At 39.8% G+C, this 19521-nt stretch overlaps 1 protein-coding gene across 1 annotated transcript in view; it reads left to right on the top strand.

The window, feature by feature from the left end:
• dusp10 (dual specificity phosphatase 10) overlaps positions 1-17372 on the top strand; it is a 37748-nt gene extending 20376 nt beyond the window's left edge. Inside the window, exons 3-4 of the mRNA XM_069931371.1 lie at positions 12363-12731; positions 16315-17372. Coding sequence (XP_069787472.1) covers positions 12363-12731; positions 16315-16580 — 635 coding nt within the window. The 3' untranslated portion in view covers positions 16581-17372. The remainder of the gene's footprint in view (positions 1-12362; positions 12732-16314) is intronic.
• Positions 17373-19521: the final 2149 nt, after the last annotated feature.

Raw genomic sequence — 19521 nt, 5'->3', positions numbered from 1 at the left:
AACACTGTATAGGTACAGTGGGCTGATGGGAGAGTGCAGAGCAGTGGGATCAGCATGGGGACTACATGCTATGCTAACTAACATATTTCTGACTTGTGTCCATTTTGAGATACAACCGGGCAGTCAGGATGGAACTCTGATGTATGTCGGGAACTATCTGTATTTAAACAGCGTCGACTTTTGGAGAGTATTGAAACGTGCTAGTTTAATGGGGAAATTAATTAATATGCAAGATGCACATCCACTTATTGCCCATTTTCAGTAAAGTATGGTGAAAATCTTCCTTTATATATTGGCCTGTGGACCACTAACACACAAAGCCTGTAAACTCTTTCACTTTCAGGCAGTAACACTTGAGTTGACTAATGCATCAGAAGGTCCCCTTGGAATTGTATAAGTGAATTGCACTTCAACTTCTTGTAGACAAGAATCATGACAAAGTTGCCAGTGTTTTATTTGTAAGCTCAGCAATGAAATTTACCAAATGGCTGCTATATGGAGAAAATTACAGAAAATGCTGGAAATTCCAGATTAACTAAAATTCTGCTATCTTTGTGAATAAACAAACCTGCAGTATAAATGGATCACATGTTCACTTTTTAAAATTTAAACATACTGCATAGTAACAGGCTCTTCTGGCTCCTGAGCCCAGGCCATCCAAATATCTCAATTAACCTTCAACCCCCGTAAGTTTTGAAGGGTGGGAGAAAACCAATCCAGACATGGGGAGATTGTACAAACTCCTTAGAGACAGCGCTAGGTTCGAACCCAAAACGTTGGCACTGTCATAGCCTTGCACTAACCGCTATGCTAACCTGTGCTGTCATAAATAACCATCGAATGTTCTATTTAATAAGGCCATCATCAGGAGTGTTTCATACATTGTTTATGCAACATTCAGGTGACACAATATCAGTGCTGCATGAAATTTGATAGGAGATCTGAGTGCAAATTATGGTGAATGTGAATGTAATTCTTGACATTGTAGCAGCAAATTGATGCAGCTTGGCATGAAACTGGAATCATTATAACATTAATAAAGGATTCTACCTCAATTTCTGAATGATTAGTAAAATGTTCTAATTCAAAAATTCAGCTGAAGAAGCTCAACAAAACATGACTGGATAGAAAAAAAATGAATTTTAATACAGACTTCACATCTTAGTGATTTTCTATTGCACTGCAGTCCATGTTGTGAGAGCAATCCTGAACATGATTTTAAAAATGTCAGCTGTGATTTGTTTAGTAGTCGAACCCTTGCCTTTCTCGAGCTCCGAAATCTAGCCTGAAGCTCCAGTGTGCTAGTGTGCAAGTGTATTTGGATGAGGAATTAAACCCACTGTCCCATCTGTCCTTTTTTTCAGATGAAACAATGGAATAGGATGCAATTTTGAGTAGAGCTACTGATTACTTTTGATGTCCTGGGCGATATTTAATATACAAATAAAGAGATTATCTCATCTGTTTAGATTAGTGTTTGTAGGAACTTGCTGTATGCAAATTATATACCCATTTCCTGTTACAAGAGTAACTGCACTGGTTTCGAGGTTCTAAAAGAGATGTGAAACATTTTCATTCAGGAAGGGAAAATAGATGTCACATAAACTCAATTGATAGTACTTAAATAGCCAAGTATGAAGTAAAAAGAGAGCAAGAAATTTTAATTGCATTGAGGAGAGAGAGAAAGAACATCATGCAGGATGATCATCCTGACTCCAAGTATATATTTGCCCAAAACAATATTGGTGACTGGGTTATTGGTGCACAGAATTTAGCCTTTATTTTGGGATCTAATGAAGTCATTAATTCAGCCTCTTGCTCTGGAGTCAGTTATGTGAGCCTGAATTTTCAATCTTTACGTCTCATAATAAAGCACCTTTAAATTGACAGGCTTTAGCTAACTATATTGAAATTTCCCAGATCAAAGCAAACTTTTCCATTTAGTTTATGATTTTCAAATAATTTAAAATATACTCTTCAAAGACTGCATTTCCGAGCCATCAAGTGAATTTTTATGGCAGGGTCATATTTTTATGATCTTGGAATACATTATTTAAGCCTCAAAATAACCTTTTTTTTTTGTTTTTCAATATGCTTCAACTTCATTCATTGAATGAATCATTTAGTAAAGTGGTTCGCAAAGCGTTATCACAGCATTATTGACCTTGATTAGAATCTGGCATTATCTATGAAAAGTTTCCGTGTGACCTGCATGGATTTCCCCTTCCAAAGGCATATGGGCTTAGTGGTCACGTCAGAGTATTTGGGTGGCATGAACTCATGTGCCAGGAAGGCATGCTACCATGCTATATCTTTACATGTTAAAAATATTAAAATATTTAATTGTCTGCTCAAAATATTACACTCCACATTTTGAATAAGAACTTGTTCCACATTCTTAAGGTGAATTAAGGATACCCATTTAGTAGTGGCCTTGCCAGTGATGTAGAGATCTGACATTGAATAATGTGCTCATGAACAGAAAAAAAACATGCTGTGTAACTGATATAGGAATTTTAGAACCATTAGGATTGTAGGGTGAAGGTTTGATCATCTTCAGTGGCTGGGAACTTTAATGGCTAGGTCAGGAATGGGATAATATTTGTTTCAAAACTGTACACTTGTCATAAGAGATTCGCACAAAGATGAGGGTCATGTGCCCAATCTGAGCCATATCAGACAAAGAATTCCTTAAACAAAAATGGTTTCATTCCCATCAGGAAAGAGAACCCCCAAATTCATGTGAATCACTCACAATGCTGGCTCATGGCCAACCCAAGGTTTGTTATTGAAGTATTGGGCAGTATGTTGACAAGATAAGGGAATAAAACCAATCTTGTGGAAAGGTTTATTTTAAAAGTAGCATTACCCTCAAAAGTACATGAACCTCGTCACAATCGATTATCATCAATAATCACTTCATTTTAATTAAATCCAGCTCTAACCTGAAGTAATGAGCAAAATTTAATAAAAATTTATTTATTTTTAAAACTGCTGAATATAACTTTTATTAAAATAAGATTTCAAATACATTTCAGATTCTTTTATCTGTGCACATTGTGTCACTGTTCCCCACCTGATGATGATTTGATTTGCTTTCTATTCATTGTTCCTTGTTCATTTCTTAATAAGATTAAATAATTTTCAATTTATGCTCCAGATAGCATTTTTACATTCTAAAAAGACCAGTGCAACTGATCTCCATAGACATGCTTCAGAAAAGCTGCACATATGCACACATTTTCAAGGCACCTAATAGTAGGGAGAAGGTGAAGATATGTAGATTCAACTTTTAAAATTACCCCACTTAAAATTAGCTATCTCACTGGCTCTACACAAAGCCCTGGTAAACCTGGACAGCAAAGACGTATACATCAGGATGCTCTTTATCAACTGCAGTTCAGCATTCAACCTCATTCCCTCAAAATACATCAGCAAACTCCATGACCTGAACCCCAATACCCGTCTTTGTAATTGGATCCTGGATTTCCTCACCTCCAGATCCCAATCAGTGAAGACTGGTAAGAACATTCCTCCACAATGTCTATCAGTACTAGAGCACCCCAGGGCTACGTAATTAGCCTTCTGCTCTACTCGCTTTTTATGTGGCTCGGTACGACAACACCATATACAAATGTGCTATTGATACCACAGTAGTGGGTTGTATAAAAAGGGGGAAATGAGACAGCATAAAGGAGGGAGATTGAAATCTTGGTGGAATGGTGCACTAACAATAACCTCAAACTCAATGTATCCAAAACCATAGAGCTGACTGGAATATAGGAAGGAGAAACTAAAGGTGTATGATCCAGTGATCATTGGTGGAATAAGAGATGGAGAAGGTAAGCAAATTTAAATTCTTGAGAGTAACCATCTTGAAGGAGCTTTCCTGGACCCAGCACATGAATGTCATCATGAAAAAAGCACATCAGTGACCCTACTTCCTCAGGAGTTTGTGAAGGTTTGGTATGACATCTAAAACCTTGTCCAATTTCTACAGATGTGTAGTGGTAAGTGTGTTCACTGGCTGCATCATGGCCTAATATGGGAGCACCAATACCTCGGAGCAGAAAGCCTGGCAACAGGTAGTGGACACAGCCCAGTACATCACAGATAAAGCTTTCCCCACCATTGAGAAAAGATATATATGGAACATAAATACAGTGGAGACCAGCAGCAATCACCAAGGATCCATACCACCCAGAACATGCTCTGTTCTCATTGCTGCCATCAGGAAAGAGGTGCAGGTGCCACAAGCCTCATACCACTATGTTCAGGAACAGTTGCTACCCCTCCACCATTAAACTCCTAAACAACAAATTGGATGAGGGGCTCATTTAAGGATTCTTACTTTTCACATTATTTATTACTGAATAGATAAACTTTTTTTTTCTTCTGTACTGCACAGTCAATTTTTTAGATTTTTTTTTTCTTTACATTTCTCTCTTTTAATACTTTTACACTAGCGGTAAATGAAAATTCTGCCTGGCCTGCAGGATAAAGAATCTCAGGGTTGTACGTGATGTGGGCGCTCTGACAATGAATATGAACTTTGAACTTCACACCGGAGGTGTCAAAAGAAAAAAATTGATTCAGGTCAAAGAATCATTGCATCTGCAATGAATGAATTGGGTCTTTTTAAAAAAAAAAGACTTTGTCACGTAGAATAATATCCAAAGTACTGGAGGTTCACAGCAGATCCAACGCCATCTATCGGGAAAAATAGTAGTCATTTCTGGCCAGAACCCTGCCCAACCCATGACTCTTGAATGTTTGTCGAGATACTGACACAGGTTCATTTTTAATAATCAGTTACTCAGTAATCTGCTCCAACCATGGGACTTCCCTGAGGAGTGATGCTAGTGAGGCATGTGGCCATCGGGTAAGCTGCCTTTAGGTAGGATAGTCTTAACTATTCCGATGAAGCAAGGAAACCAGTTTCCGTTCATTTGTCCTCGCGGAGTTTGGGCCACAAATATGAACTACAATCATTTCCCCTCTGCAATTTTTACAAATTATAAGTGTGGGTCTTAATTGTTTTAGTACTGATCTTATGTGGAAAATAGGTTTTCGATAACCAGAGCAGATTATATTGTAAAGGTGACCATGATTCTGACTGAAATCACTGCTGCATCTTGCTGGTTGCTCAACTATTGTTTAAAGGGAGTGGAATTTGCTAAAGAACCATATTCCAGGTTAAAATGTCGGATGCTTGGGTTAAATGATTAATAATTTTTGGCATAAAGCAAAGTTATTCAGTAGATATCACATTGGTAGTGTTACATGGCAACAATATAATACCTTGTGGAGTCTTAGACGATTTATAGTTATTGAGGAAATTTTTCAGTTTCAGTTACTATTGTGAGAGGGGAATACAATTATAACATGCGGCTTTTTGTGGGTTCTCCTTATGTATGTGTTAGTGACCAGATGTGTTAATGGCCAGAAATCAGGGGAAAAAAAACACAAAATGTTGAGTGCACTCAAGATGTCGGGCAGCATCTCTGGGAATAGAAACAGATTTAATGTATCAGATCTGTGATCCCCAGTCAGTACTGGAAAAGAGCGAAAAAAAAGTTTGTTTTTGGTAGCAAAGAAGTGGGTGTATGGGAGGAATGGAATATCTTTGGAGGAAACCAAATGAAGACACATATCAGATTGAGTTAACCTTGCCAAGATTTTCTGTTTTTAAGTGGTATTGATTAATTAAGGAATAAATATTGGTCAGAACACCAGGTTTAACTTGAGTTAAACAAGAATGTCATCAGAAGCTGGGGTTGAATGCAGCACACAAAAGTGCTGGAGAAACTCAGCAGGTCACAGGAAGTAAAGAGTAGCCCACATTTCAGGCCTGGGCCCTTCATCAGAGTTTCTTCAGCATATCTGTGTTTAACCTCCTCTTCCCTCTTCTGTCCTTCAAATATGAGAAAGGAGGCTTCATCCCAGTTTAACAAAAGCAGCATATCTGTCATTCATCAGCCTAACACTGAACCATCAAGCTTATTTCTGAGCTCACATCTGATTTAAGGTTTGAACCCATGAACTGCTAACTTTGAACAATGCCTGGCATTGAAAGTGGGAACAGAAAATGGTGACGTTCAAAAGGCATTTAGGCAGTTACATGGAAAGGTTAACTTTGGAGGGAAATGCAACTCACTTGGTCAGCATGGACAAGTTGAGTCAAAGGTCTCACTGACAAGAGCATGCACAATTTGGATTTTTCCAAGTTTTTTTGGCAAAGTTACTGAAAATGCAAACTGGGAAATCTGCATTTAAAATTCTAACAGAAATATAAAGCTACAAAACTGGTTATTTGAGATCTGCAAGCAATGCCTTTGTTACAAGAAATGCCAATGCTATACACATCAAGGAGCTGTAGCTAGACACCTTACTTCCTGACCTGAAGAATTTTCTCAGTTGAAACCCATGTCCCAAGAGTCGATCCTGTACCTTGTAGGTACTTGACAGCCTCATGTTTGATACAGAAAATATTTGGGTTCATTCAGTTAAATGGATCCTAGGTATATTCAGTAAGGACCGCAGATGCAGGAACGTGATTCCTGCTGTGGTTAACCTGCCTTGGTTCTGGGCTCCACCTGCATATCTTGAACTGAGGTCAGAATTTAGGTCTTGACAGTAATTAAATAGTTTGGAGCCTTCAGCAGTTTTGCAACTATGATCTTAGTAGCAGAACTTACAATTGCTCTTGACTATTTATTTCATGTGAGAGAAGTGAATTATATATAAAAATCATAATGCAACAAGAAAATTAACTAGCCGATTCTTTCAAAGGTGTAGTCAGCCAATTTTAACAATGTCCATAAAGTGAACCAACTTAGAATCTGCTGGCAGTCTAATCCTGGCAGGGCAGCTGGAGGTGATACCAAAGGGATGTGGCAGCAAGTTGGAGTGCTTCAATGGGATTAGGAGAGGCAAACAAAACTTCAAAATGGTTTGGGGTTCTTTTTTAATTGATCAGCCTCCCTTTAGAGCTAATGATTATGTTGTTTAATACTGGCATAATTGGACTCTACATCACCTTTGTTGACCTCACCAAAGCCTTCGACACCGTGAGCAGGAAAGGGCTTTGGCAAATACTAGAGCGCATCGGATGTCCCCCAAAGTTCCTCAACATGATTATCCAACTGCACGAAAACCAACAAGGTCGGGTCAGATACAGCAATGAGCTCTCTGAACCCTTCTCCATTAACAATGGCATGAAGCAAGGCTGTGTTCTCGCACCAACCCTCTTTTCAGTCTTCTTCAGCATGATGCTGAACCAAGCCATGAAAGACCTCAACAATGAAGACGCTGTTTACATCCGGTACCGCACGGATGGCAGTCTCTTCAATCTGAGGCGCCTGCAAGCTCACACCAAGACACAAGAAAAACTTGTCCGTGAACTACTCTTTGCAGACGATGCCGCTTTAGTTGCCCATTCAGAGCCAGCTCTTCAGCGCTTGACGTCCTGCTTTGCGGAAACTGCCAAAATGTTTGGCCTGGAAGTCAGCCTGAAAAAAACTGAGGTCCTCCATCAGCCAGCTCCCCACCATGACTATCAGCCCCCCCACATCTCCATTGGGCTCACAAAACTCAAAACGGTCAACCAGTTTACCTATCTCGGCTGCACCATTTCATCAGATGCAAGGATCGACAATGAGATAGACAACAGACTCGCCAAGGCAAATAGCGCCTTTGGAAGACTACACAAAAGAGTCTGGAAAAACAACCAACTGAAAAACCTCACAAAGATAAGCGTATACAGAGCCGTTGTCAAACCCACACTCCTGTTCGGCTCCGAATCATGGGTCCTCTACCGGCATCACCTACGGCTCCTAGAACGCTTCCACCAGCGTTGTCTCCGCTCCATCCTCAACATCCATTGGAGCGCTTTCATCCCTAACGTCGAAGTACTCGAGATGGCAGAGGTCGACAGCATCGAGTCCACGCTGCTGAAGATCCAGCTGCGCTGGGTGGGTCACGTCTCCAGAATGGAGGACCATCGCCTTCCCAAGATCGTGTTATATGGCGAGCTCTCCACTGGCCACCGTGACAGAGGTGCACCAAAGAAAAGGTACAAGGACTGCCTAAAGAAATCTCTTGGTGCCTGCCACATTGACCACCGCCAGTGGGCCTCAAACCGTGCATCTTGGCGCCTCACAGTTTGGCAGGCAGCAACCTCCTTTGAAGAAGACTGCAGAGCCCACCTCACTGACAAAAGGCAAAGGAGGAAAAACCCAACACCCAACCCCAACCAACCAATTTTCCCCTGCAGCCGCTGCAACCGTGTCTGCCTGTCCCGCATCGGACTTGTCAGCCACAAATGAGCCTGCAGCTGACGTGGACTTTTTACCCCCTCCATAAATCTTCGTCCGCGAAGCCAAGCCAAAGAGAAGAGAATTGGACAATGAGCTGTGTGCCCAGTTCTCCCTCACAAATAAGAAAGAGTGCTTCATTGGCTCTGTATTCAAAATTGACAACCCAGCTCAGTAAGGCAGAAGGTGTCCAGCAACTCCTCTAAAATCCTTTCTCAAGATGGTACTGGTAAGACTGCAATTGTAAACCTTGTTGGTGAGAAAGTAGATTTCAGAATGTAATAAAAGTGTGTTTTAAAATGTTGATTGGAAGAGGAAAAAGGGAGGTGGGGCTGCATTTGTAGGCTGAATTCCTTTCTTGTTATCAACGTGGAAGTTGATAAGAGCTTCTTATTTGCAAGGTGTTGTGAGATTAATGAATCTCAAGAAAATTTTAAGGAAGATATACTTGTATGGAGCAGTCTATTCAAATCTTCCAAAAGATTAGAGATTAGAAACTATAAATCTGGTGATAATTGTAAGTCACAAGGTAGTCAACTTTGTAGTAAGCTAGCCTCTCTGGGCAATGCCTCTTATTCTCATGGAGTGTTCATGCTTTGAAAGGTATTGAAAGCTTGTTTTTGCAGCTGTTTGCTTTGGAGCAACCTCAGTGGTGTGGGCGAAGTGGTTGGAGGGAAGGATTTTAAGTTTTGTGTTAGCACTTGTGAGGCAAGTGATGGAGTTGCTAACTCCATTTACAGTGGAGTTAGGAAGCCCTCCAATTCTTTTATTTAAACCAATTTAATCATGACAGGCAATGAAGATTGACCGTGGAGCAAGAAAATTAAAATAAAAACTATTACTGGCACATTTTGTTTGAAAAGACCATTTGAAAACATTGCTGAACTAATTGAGTAATAATAAGAAAACATTTATTTGAAGTTGGATAACTGTGCAGTGAAGGTTAAGGTTGCCTTGAGGGAGCAGAGCAGTGTGATTAATCATAATTAGCTCACAGCAAGATATGGAATGGTATCTTTCAGAGCCATGTGCCTTGTGATCTAGATATGGTAAGGAAACAGAAGAACTAGTCTACTTATTTGACATTTGTCATACAGGAAGTATGTTGAATTATAAGGCTAAAATTTGTTGGGAAATGCCAGCAACATATATTTAAAGACCAGTCCAGTGGCTGAAACCCCTGTTTGGTTCTGACCTCAGTTTCTGTCTGTGGGAAGTTCTCCGTGTGACCATATAGTTTCCTTCTGGGTGCTTCAGTTTCCTTCTGCATCCCAAAGACATGCTGGTAGCTTAATTAGCTATTGGGAATAACCCCAAACTATCATGGATAGCAGGAGAATCTGGGGGAAATTGATGCTCACGTGAGAGAAAATGGATTCACCAGATAAAGGAGCAGGTAGGCCCGTTTAGTCTGCTCCACCATTCTAATCATTAAGATGATCCATCCTCCCTCTCAGCCCCATTCACAGGCCTCTTCCCAAAACTCTTCATGCCCTAACTAATCAAATAGCTGCTAATCTCTGCCTTAACTACCGACTACCTCACTTCCACAGCCACCTGAAGGCAATAAGTTGCACAGATTTTCGACCCTCTGACTAAAGAAATTTTTTTGCATCTCTGTTTTAAATTGATGTCCTTTTATCCTAAAATTGTGCCTTCTTATCTTAGACTCCACTACCATGGGAAACATCCTTGCCACATCTACTCTGTCCAGCCCTTTCAGATTTCGAAATGCCTCTGAGATCCACCCTTTACTTCCAACAAGTCCAAGAGCTGACAAACGTTCCTCATTTGCGAACCTTTTCATTCCTGGTATTCTTCTAGTAAATCTTCTCTGAATCCTCTCCAAAGCCAGCTCGTCTTTTTTTTTCAAATAAGGCACCCAAAACTGTACACAGTGCCCCAAATGAAGTATCACCAGTGCCTTATAGAGTCTCAACAATACATCCTTGCTCTGATATGCTATTCCTCTAGAAATGAATGCCAACATTGCATTCACCTCCTTCACCACCATCTCAACCTGGATCTTAACCTTTAGAGTATCCTGCAGGAGGACTCCCACGTGCCTTTACACCTTGGAATTTTGAATTTTAAATAATAGTCTGCCCATCTATTTCCTTTATCAAAGTGTATGGCCATATATGCTTTCCAACATTGTATTTCATCTGCCACCTAATCTATCCAAGTCTCTCTGCAGCCTTTCTGTATTCTCAGCCCCATCCGACCTATCTCCTATTTTGGTGTCATCAGCAAACTTAGCCACAGAACCATCTGTTCCATAATTCAAATCATCTCTATACAACGTTAAAAAAATCGGCTCCACACCATAGGTAACCGATAGCCAGCCAGAATAGGATTCCTTTATTCCTACTCTCTGTTTCCTGTCGATCAGCCAATGCTCTAGTCAATCTAGAATCCTTCCTGTAATTCCATGGGCTCTCATCCTGTTTAGCAGCCTCATGTGTGACACCTTGTTGAAAGCCTTTTGAATTCCAAATGCACAACATCCACTGGATCTCCTCTGTCTACTGTACTTGTGATCTCTTCAAAAAATTGCAATAGGTTTGTCAGGCATGATTTTCCTTTCTGGAAATAGTGCAGACTTAGGCTTATTTTTTCATGCACCTCCAGGTACTCTGTAACCTTCCTTGACAATCAACTCCAAGAGCTTCCTATCCACTGACGTCAGGCAAATAGGTCTGTAATTTCCTTTCTGCTGCCTCGCTCCTTTCTTGAAAAGCAGAGTGACATTTGTGATCCTCCAAACCACTGGAACCATGCAGGAATCCATTGATTCCTAGGATATCATTACCAATGCCTCCACAATCTTTACAGCTACCACCTTCAGAGCTTGAGTGTACATTCTATCCGATCCGGGATACTTATACAGGGGTTACAGGGACTTCAGACACAATAGAATTGAGGGGAATGCTTTGCAGTGGGCCAGATGTTCAATGGCCTATTTGCCTCTTTCTATCTTGTGAGAAACATAAAAATATAACAAATGTTTGTGTTGTGCTACTGCTCAGTGTGAAATCCTGAACTTGCTGGCTGAGCTGCAGTGATTTTCCAACTGTGCTTTGCTGCTATTTTCTCCATGGAGTTAATTAATGGTGAGAAATAGTGGTGTCGCTGGTAAAGTTGCAGCCACCCAAGTTCAACGCTAGTCTCCAATGCTGGGCATGTGGAGTTTGCTCATTCACCCTGTTATGATGTTTTTCTTCTGGATGCTCTGGATTCCTGCAGCATCTGCATTTAGCTGCTTTAATTACCAAATGTGTGTTGTAGAATTAGGAGTGGGGGGAGGGGGTGGGTTGGGGAGAGTAAAAATGGATTTGCAGTAAATAGGTGTATGGTGATCGGCACAGACTGCACCAAAGGGCCCCTTTCATGCCGTAAAACTTCAAGACTATCTGGGAACAAATGATTGTATTCCCCTGGAGGTTAGAGCTGATACAGGACTGTAAGCCCATTTATCTGACTGGACTTTTTATCATTATGAAAAGGGAATATCTATCAAGTGGACACAGCAAAGTTTTAGTTTGGTTTGGACACCATGTTTGGTACAGACATGAGAGCTTCTTATTTGCAAGGTGTTGTGAGATTAATGAATCTCAAGAAAATTTTAAGGAATGTGTTCCTGTGCAAAAGATGCATCGATTTAATGTAACAGTTTCTGTTTCTGAATTGTTATAATTTTTAGGGTTTATTTTTGATTCTTTGATGTTAATAAATTGTAAATTCAGGGACATTCAGAACCATTCAACAAACAATATATTTGATATGGATTTGCCTTATGATAGTTTTGTCAACAACCTTGTGATGAAGACTTGTTCAGGATCTCCCCATATCATGCAAGACCCTGGCACTTGTACAGACCTTTGCCAATCAGATACAATTTGTCCAACATGTTCAGCCTTCCAAGGTCAAACTAGGTAATTGCAGAGTACAGGGAGGAGATTTCAAGAATTTTGGTAACGTATGGTCACTAATCCAGTACAGTATTCCATCTGTAGCTAACTATGTTCCAATTCTTTCTTTTTCAAGGTGGACACAGCAGTTTCAAACAACACCATGAAAACCTCTGTGATCACTCCCTGCAGCTTCAGGAGTGCCCAGATGCAGGGGGAGCATCAGCAATTCCAATGCAGCTACCTCAGTCCATCCCCACCACTCCTGACATTGAAAATGCTGAGCTGACCCCCATCCTACCCTTCCTGTTCCTCGGAAATGAGCAGGATGCTCTGGATATAGAAAAAATGCAGCGGATGAATATCAGCTACATCGTTAACGTAACGACCCACCTGCCTCTTTATCATTATGAGAAAGGTATCTTCCATTATAAACGGCTACCTGCCACAGATAGCAACAAGCAGAATCTCAGGCAATACTTTGAAGAGGCCTTTGAATTCATTGGTAATTACTTCAGTATTTTTTTAAATCCAATTAATAGATATTGTCTGTATATGTTGGGGAAAATACTTTTTGGAATGCATAATTGAATAAAGAGAATTGTTTGGAAGATTACTATAAGTAAACATGATAAGAGAATGCCAGATTTAAATAAAAAAATCTTACTTTGCAGGAATTTCAGAATTAGTCTGGTCTTCAGTCAGGAAAAAAAAGTCACTTTAAAAACAGCAAACTGCTGAAGGAACTCAGCAGATCAAGCAGCATCTGTAGTGTAAAGGAATTTTGTATTAAGACCCTGCATCAGGACCGAAAATGGAGAGGGAAGATTATTGATGTAAAGCGAAAGGGTTGAGATGGGCCAGTCAGTGATAGGGGATCAAGGAGGGATTAAGGAACCTGGTTCCATCTGCCCATCAGTCTCTACGCCTCCTCGATACACCTATCACCAACTGCTCCCTGTCTCCCCCCCACCCCACTTTGTTTTCCTTCTATCCTGACACAGGGTCTTGGCTCAAAACATCTATTATTCTTTCCACCTCCCTCACAGATGCTGCTCAACCCACTGTTCTTTCAGCAATTAGTATTTTGGTCTGGATTCCTGTACCTGAATCTCTTGTGTCTCCTTCTCTTTGCAAACAATTATCTCAAAATAATCAAAATGTGCTTCTCAAATGTCAGGTGATCTTAAATAATTTTAATAAGATATTGCTTGATATTCTACTCTCCCATGGTTGACCAGATTGGCCAGATCTCCCACTTTTATCATTTTTCTTAACTTCTTTGCCAAGCCCTTTAGACAATTAAATCCTCTCAACACATGGAATTTCCTGACCTGAGCTTTCCAATCATTTTCATTCCTTCCAGATAATAGCATCCATCTCCAGAAATAAAAAAACAAAAAATGCTGCAGGATAAGGCAGCATCTTTTTAAATAGAGACAAACATTACTGTTTCATGTTTTTGAAACTTTCATCAAAAAAATATAACTTGACCTGCTGAGCATTTCCAGAACTTTCTAATTCCATTTAGTTTATTCATCATGAGTAATTCAACTAGATAGTATTTTTATAAAAACTTCCATTACTATGTTACTATGGCTACATTTGGAATCACAAGTTGTAAAGAAAACAAAATACTTACTATGGAAATTATTAATTTTACAGTAAGCTTGCTCTGAAGTACAATTCAATTATTGCAAATACAAGACATTTTAATGAGTTACATGTTTAACGTCTAGTTGGAAAGCTACAGGAATACTAGTTAAAAGTACTGTCTAATAATCAGTCAGATTCTGCAAATATGTCTAAAGCTTCATTCTGTATCCTAAATCCCACCTCCTCTGTGGATGAAATCATGCTCATCGCACATCCATCCCTGCAGAATGTCAGAAACTTACATATCCCTTAAAGGATAGTCATTCAATTCTTCAGTTTGCCTCAGTCGTGATCTCTATTGGAATTCATTCTTTGTTAGTTTCTTTTATTTAATTTTTGGTTTTTTTTTCCTGGTGATCCATGAAAAAATCACACTTTCAAAGCCATAAATAATTTTATGATTTGGGAAATCTGTTGAAAGCCTTACAATTTAATTTAATTTAAGGTATTAGAGAATAAATTCTAAAGCAGTGAGTGGCCATAAGACTATGCAGGTTTTTTGGAATTACTAGTAATAAATGTAGCAGTAAAACATAAAGTAATTGCAAGATCATTTGAAGTTTCTGCATTTTCACAGCACATGATGACAAGCACCTTTTGCATTTCTGTTCATATAGGACTGCTTTAAGTATCATGAGGCACTGATTCATGAAAATTGCATTTTGTTTTTTTTTCATTGATTTTGATCAGCTAACATTGGTGTTACCAATTAGACAGGACATGTTAGGTTTAAAATGCTCCTTTAGTTGTATTATTTTGGCATTCACTAAATCTATCAAACAACAAATGCCATGGATTGTTTGGCATTGGCAAAATCAGTATTTTACAGTGGAAATTGGAAACCTGAAAATGCAATTGCATTTTAGATGAAATTGGCAAGTCACAAGACATTTCTTCAGTCATATTCAATGAAACATATTCAATGGAAAGAAGAGTGAAGAAATGCAAAATAATCAATCTTCTGATTGAGTCTATATACTCTATTGGAGGAAATTATATTTTCACCATCTTGTACAGGAAAATTGGGATAATTAACTTCAAGAAGAGTGTGTGTGGGAGAGGGTTTAGAATGAAAAATTATATTCAAGGAACCAATGTTTGAAACTACTGAGACTTGCAAGTTGACTGGACCAGACAATCGGAAAATCACTCGCTAATTGGGGCTATGCTGAATGCTTATACAAACAGAAACCAGTGGTTTCTTATTCATGAGATGACTAAAAAAATGCCTTGTATATCCCTCTATATCAAGCTTGGGTTTTCTGGTAGCTTTAGGTTAACTGTGTTTGGATGAATAATGGATTTTTTGGCATTCAGGTTTACTTTAAGTAACCTGTATGTGGATGCAGCCTGATTAACTACTTTAGGCTTTATAGGGGCTGACAAAATGTAAGCATTCATAAAGTGGTCCATACAACAGTGTGACTGAAAAATTCAGAAAGCTAAATCACTCTTGACACATTGAAACCCGAATTCACTGACAGAACAATTATGAAAATTGAAATCATACAAGCGAATGGATTATTAAATTTTAAAAAGTTATCTGATATAAGGATTGTGACTGGGAATATTGAAGGATTTGAAGTACATGAGTTGCAATTGGATGCAGACATTGGTAAAACAAAAATAATCATTTTTAGTTAAATACATTATTAAAACGTCATCTATATTCCACTGTACATTTTACTGAATTAAAATGAAATTTCTGTTCTATATTTTAAATGCTTCAGTTGAATTTGCATGTATTTGTTACAAATATTGTTGCAACTTCACTCTCAGTTTTTGTGACATGTTCAAAAAGTTGCTTCTTCCAAATCTCTGCATAACTTATTTTTAACTTCCAGGTCCTTTGACAAATTTGACAAAGAGCTGCATGAATTGGTATAGAAAATTGTTAATGAAAAGGAAATTGTCAGATTTATCAAGTTATGTCTGCCTGGGGAAAAGCAATTAAAAAAAATAAATAAATAAAGACCTTTGCTTGGGACAACTAATAGTTTTGCTGTACAAATATGGCATGGAGAGCAAATTATGCTACACGTGTACTGTGGCACAAAAAGTAGGGTGATCAATAGGGAAATTAATTTTTAGACTATCATAGATCAGGTTTATATTAATAAATGCAAGTGGAAGTAGGAATCTTAGACTGAACTAATCTGTTTTTCCTATTAATTTGTCTTATGATGAAATATTTATTATCTATCTTTTATGTATTATTCCATCCCATACAGGTGTAATTTAATATAAACAATTAGAGTTTTTAACAAAAGTACCTGTTTAGCTGCAGCAAGTAAAAAATTTGGTGCATATTTGCATTGTACTTATGTGTATGATAATAATAATACATTATTATTGGAAAATGGTAGTAGAGTAATTGTATTCTGTCCTGCCAGCCCACAAAATGTAATGTATTCTGTTTCCTTTGCTTATAGAGGAAGCACACCAGTGTGGCAAGGGGCTGCTTATTCACTGTCAAGCTGGTGTATCACGTTCTGCTACAATTGTTATAGCCTATCTGATGAAGCACACACGGATGACCATGACCGATGCGTACAAATTTGTGAAAGGAAAAAGACCAATTATTTCCCCAAACCTCAATTTTATGGGACAGTTACTGGAGTTTGAAGAAGACTTGAACAATGGAGTCACTCCACGAATTCTGACACCAAAGCTGATCGGGGTGGAGACAGTTGTCTAATGTGGCTTGGCTAACTTTTAGGAGTATTTTTTTGAAAGGAGATATTTATCGCCCCTTGATGCTTTGAGGCATCTTGATGTATGCTGCAACTGAGAACCTAAAAAAAAGCTGTACCATCATTGATGGTAAAATTATGGAGTTGGTGGTCTGTGCAGGTTCATAGACAGCAACAACTGGAAATGAAGCGAAGAAAATTATAAAAAGGCTATAATCTGGTGATTTTTCTTCCCCAGGAACATCCTTCCAACTCATCTAAAGGTTGCCAAAGCAGATTGGTCACTGTGAGGGAACCAAACACACCACATAGCTGTGATTTATCTCCACTGAGTTATTGAAGAAGGACATCTATCTGTAAATTGAAACCTGATTATTTTGTGTGTTCAGGATCTATTGATGCTAGTTATATTTTTCTATAAGGGATATAAACAAATATGGGAGTTAAATTAAAATGGTTCCTCATTAACATGCCATTTGAGCCTCATTGTGCAATAATTGATATGGGTGTGAAAAACCATATGGTTTGAGATGGGTGCATTTTCCTTATGTAAATATGCAGTAATAAGACATGCACGTAAGTCAGAGATGGGAAAGAAATCAATGAAAAGCAATTTTAGTTTTGATTTAAATTCTGGTCACAGTGCCATACATACTGGTGCAATTTCTTAGAAACATATTGGATCAGAGTGTTAGGGAAAAGCATTATTTAATATTTTTCACACAAGCTCAGTGTGTTAATGTTGTCAATGTATAATTTCCTTTATAAAAATTATGAATAAACACACCTGGTAATTTTTTATGCTTCCATGAGTCACATTTCCTTATTGTGCAAAATATTTTCACAGGGGTGATAGGGGGACGCAGATAATTGAGCTGATTCCCATCAACTGAGGGGAAGAGAACAGAGACCAAATCACAACAGCTCAGGAAATATTTTCCATTGGGAAAGGTGAATTAGGCTGCATGAGTCGTACAGAAAATATTCACCACTTTAATAATTTACTCCACTCAAGGTCATTTCTGAGCATATTCTGTTTTTAAGGGAGGCATGGTGCAGAGGAGAAAGGTGGTAAAAGAGTTGAGTACTTCACTCACTGGCATAGGTATATCTAGGATATGGAAAGTGGGGCTGAGAACACGGCTACCACGTGCAGGGTGTCACCACTGTCCTTGCCTTACCCACCCAATATCCAAGTCCTAGCACAATAATCTCTACCCTAGATGCCGGGGTGGCATCTCATCGGGCCACTCCGGCACGGTCTGCATCTTGCTCAGTGCAGGTTGATAAGGCAGGCTGGTGCCCGGCAGAACAGTTGAAGCTGCGAGGGGAAATGATGGGTAACGAAGTCAGCCATTTTTCCCATTCATCCTGCATTGAGTGGAGCCGCGGCGAGCGGAGGTGACACTGGCGCACGGGCACCAGATGGCAGAGACAGGTGCGGAGCACTCCATGGTAAAAGGGCGGTGTTACAGTACCTCCTCCTCCCTCTGCCAAGGCAGCGGGAGAAAACAGGTAACATCAACCAGGTTGGCTTTTCCACCCCTCCCCCAACTGCAGGAGTATATGAACAGGAGGCACCTGTCCTTGTGTCACTCTTTCAGCCAAGGAGTTCCAGTACATGGGCTGGCAATCTCCAGAACTCCTGGCTGCAGGGGCAGTTCAAAGCAATTCAACCACTGGGTGGACGCTGCCTTCGAACCAGGTGGTAACATCAGAAGGGAACCAGAGCCACATCGTCCAAGCAGCTTGGAGAAGTCACCAAGGTTGGTTTCAAATCATTGGTTGTGCGTGGGCTTCGGCGAAGATCCAGGCTTTGTTTATTAGGGAGCATTGGCAAGTACCCAGAAGTGGAGGAGAGATGTAGCTCTGGGGGAATCCAGAGAAGTAAGGACTGATGCTGTTGGGGGATAACAATGAGAATGTCCACCTGCACTTGAGAGCGGCGCAGGATCTTGGGGCCAGAGAGGTGGCGAGTCAGAGAGTGCAGCTCAAGGTTGAGGGACCAGCAATTTGGATCAAGAGCAACGCTTGCTACAACTTCCCTAAAGTGACAATACATGTGAAGGTGTCGGTGGCTGACATGCGCTAAGATAGGTACCTTATAAGCACATTGCCAGCCAGAGATAAACGGGGGAGAACGGCACTGTCTCTAGAATTATTTTTAAAAAGTAACAGCCTACAAATACACCGGGCTGGGTTGAGGGCCACATTACCTTGTATGGGGGAGGACAATGCCTGTGAATTCCTCCCCCTTTGCCTGTGAAAGCCTCCCCTTGACACAACCCTGTTGCCAGCTTTAACCTCCCAACAGAGTTTAAAGAAAGTTCGACCCTCATTAATTTTATCTAATATTATCTATGCTCTCTCATCTGATTTCTGAAAGAACTATTGCAAAAGTGGCCGAATAGAAACCTTCCAAGCTGATAAATTCAAATAAAATGAGAAGTGTGAAAGTTGTAGGGCTAGAGGGAATATTAATAAATAACATTCTGACAATGTTTGACATTCCTCAATCAGACTGTCAGAACTTTTACCACTAGCACTGGGGTTTTATAAAGAAAACAATGAAGAGTTTAATTCAGAGGACATTTTTGTGCTTTTTTTAACAGGGTTGCTGATGTCAGTGGCAGCCCTAGGCCGCCACTTTACCTAGATACGCCACTGCTAACTGGGAAAACCAAATCAGGATTTGGAATGGGAAGTAGGATTTGCAAGATGATGATCGGGGTAGAAATCAATGAGAGGGATTGCTGTTCAGCCAGGGTCTGGAGAGGGAGACAATCTGTGGCATGAGGGATGAGAAAACGAACCAGGACACCAGTAAAAAAAAAACGTTAAAGAGGACACGTGAGTGGAAAAGACACTTAGATGTGGCCAGGAAGACTCCCCCACCCCCCCTTCATATTTATGCCAAAGCAGGGATGAACTCCCTCCGTGACTCCC

The sequence above is a fragment of the Narcine bancroftii genome, chromosome 4 (assembly GCF_036971445.1).
Source record: "Narcine bancroftii isolate sNarBan1 chromosome 4, sNarBan1.hap1, whole genome shotgun sequence".
NCBI classification, from domain to species: Eukaryota; Metazoa; Chordata; class Chondrichthyes; order Torpediniformes; family Narcinidae; genus Narcine; species Narcine bancroftii.
This window is presented reverse-complemented; position numbering and strand designations above follow the sequence as displayed.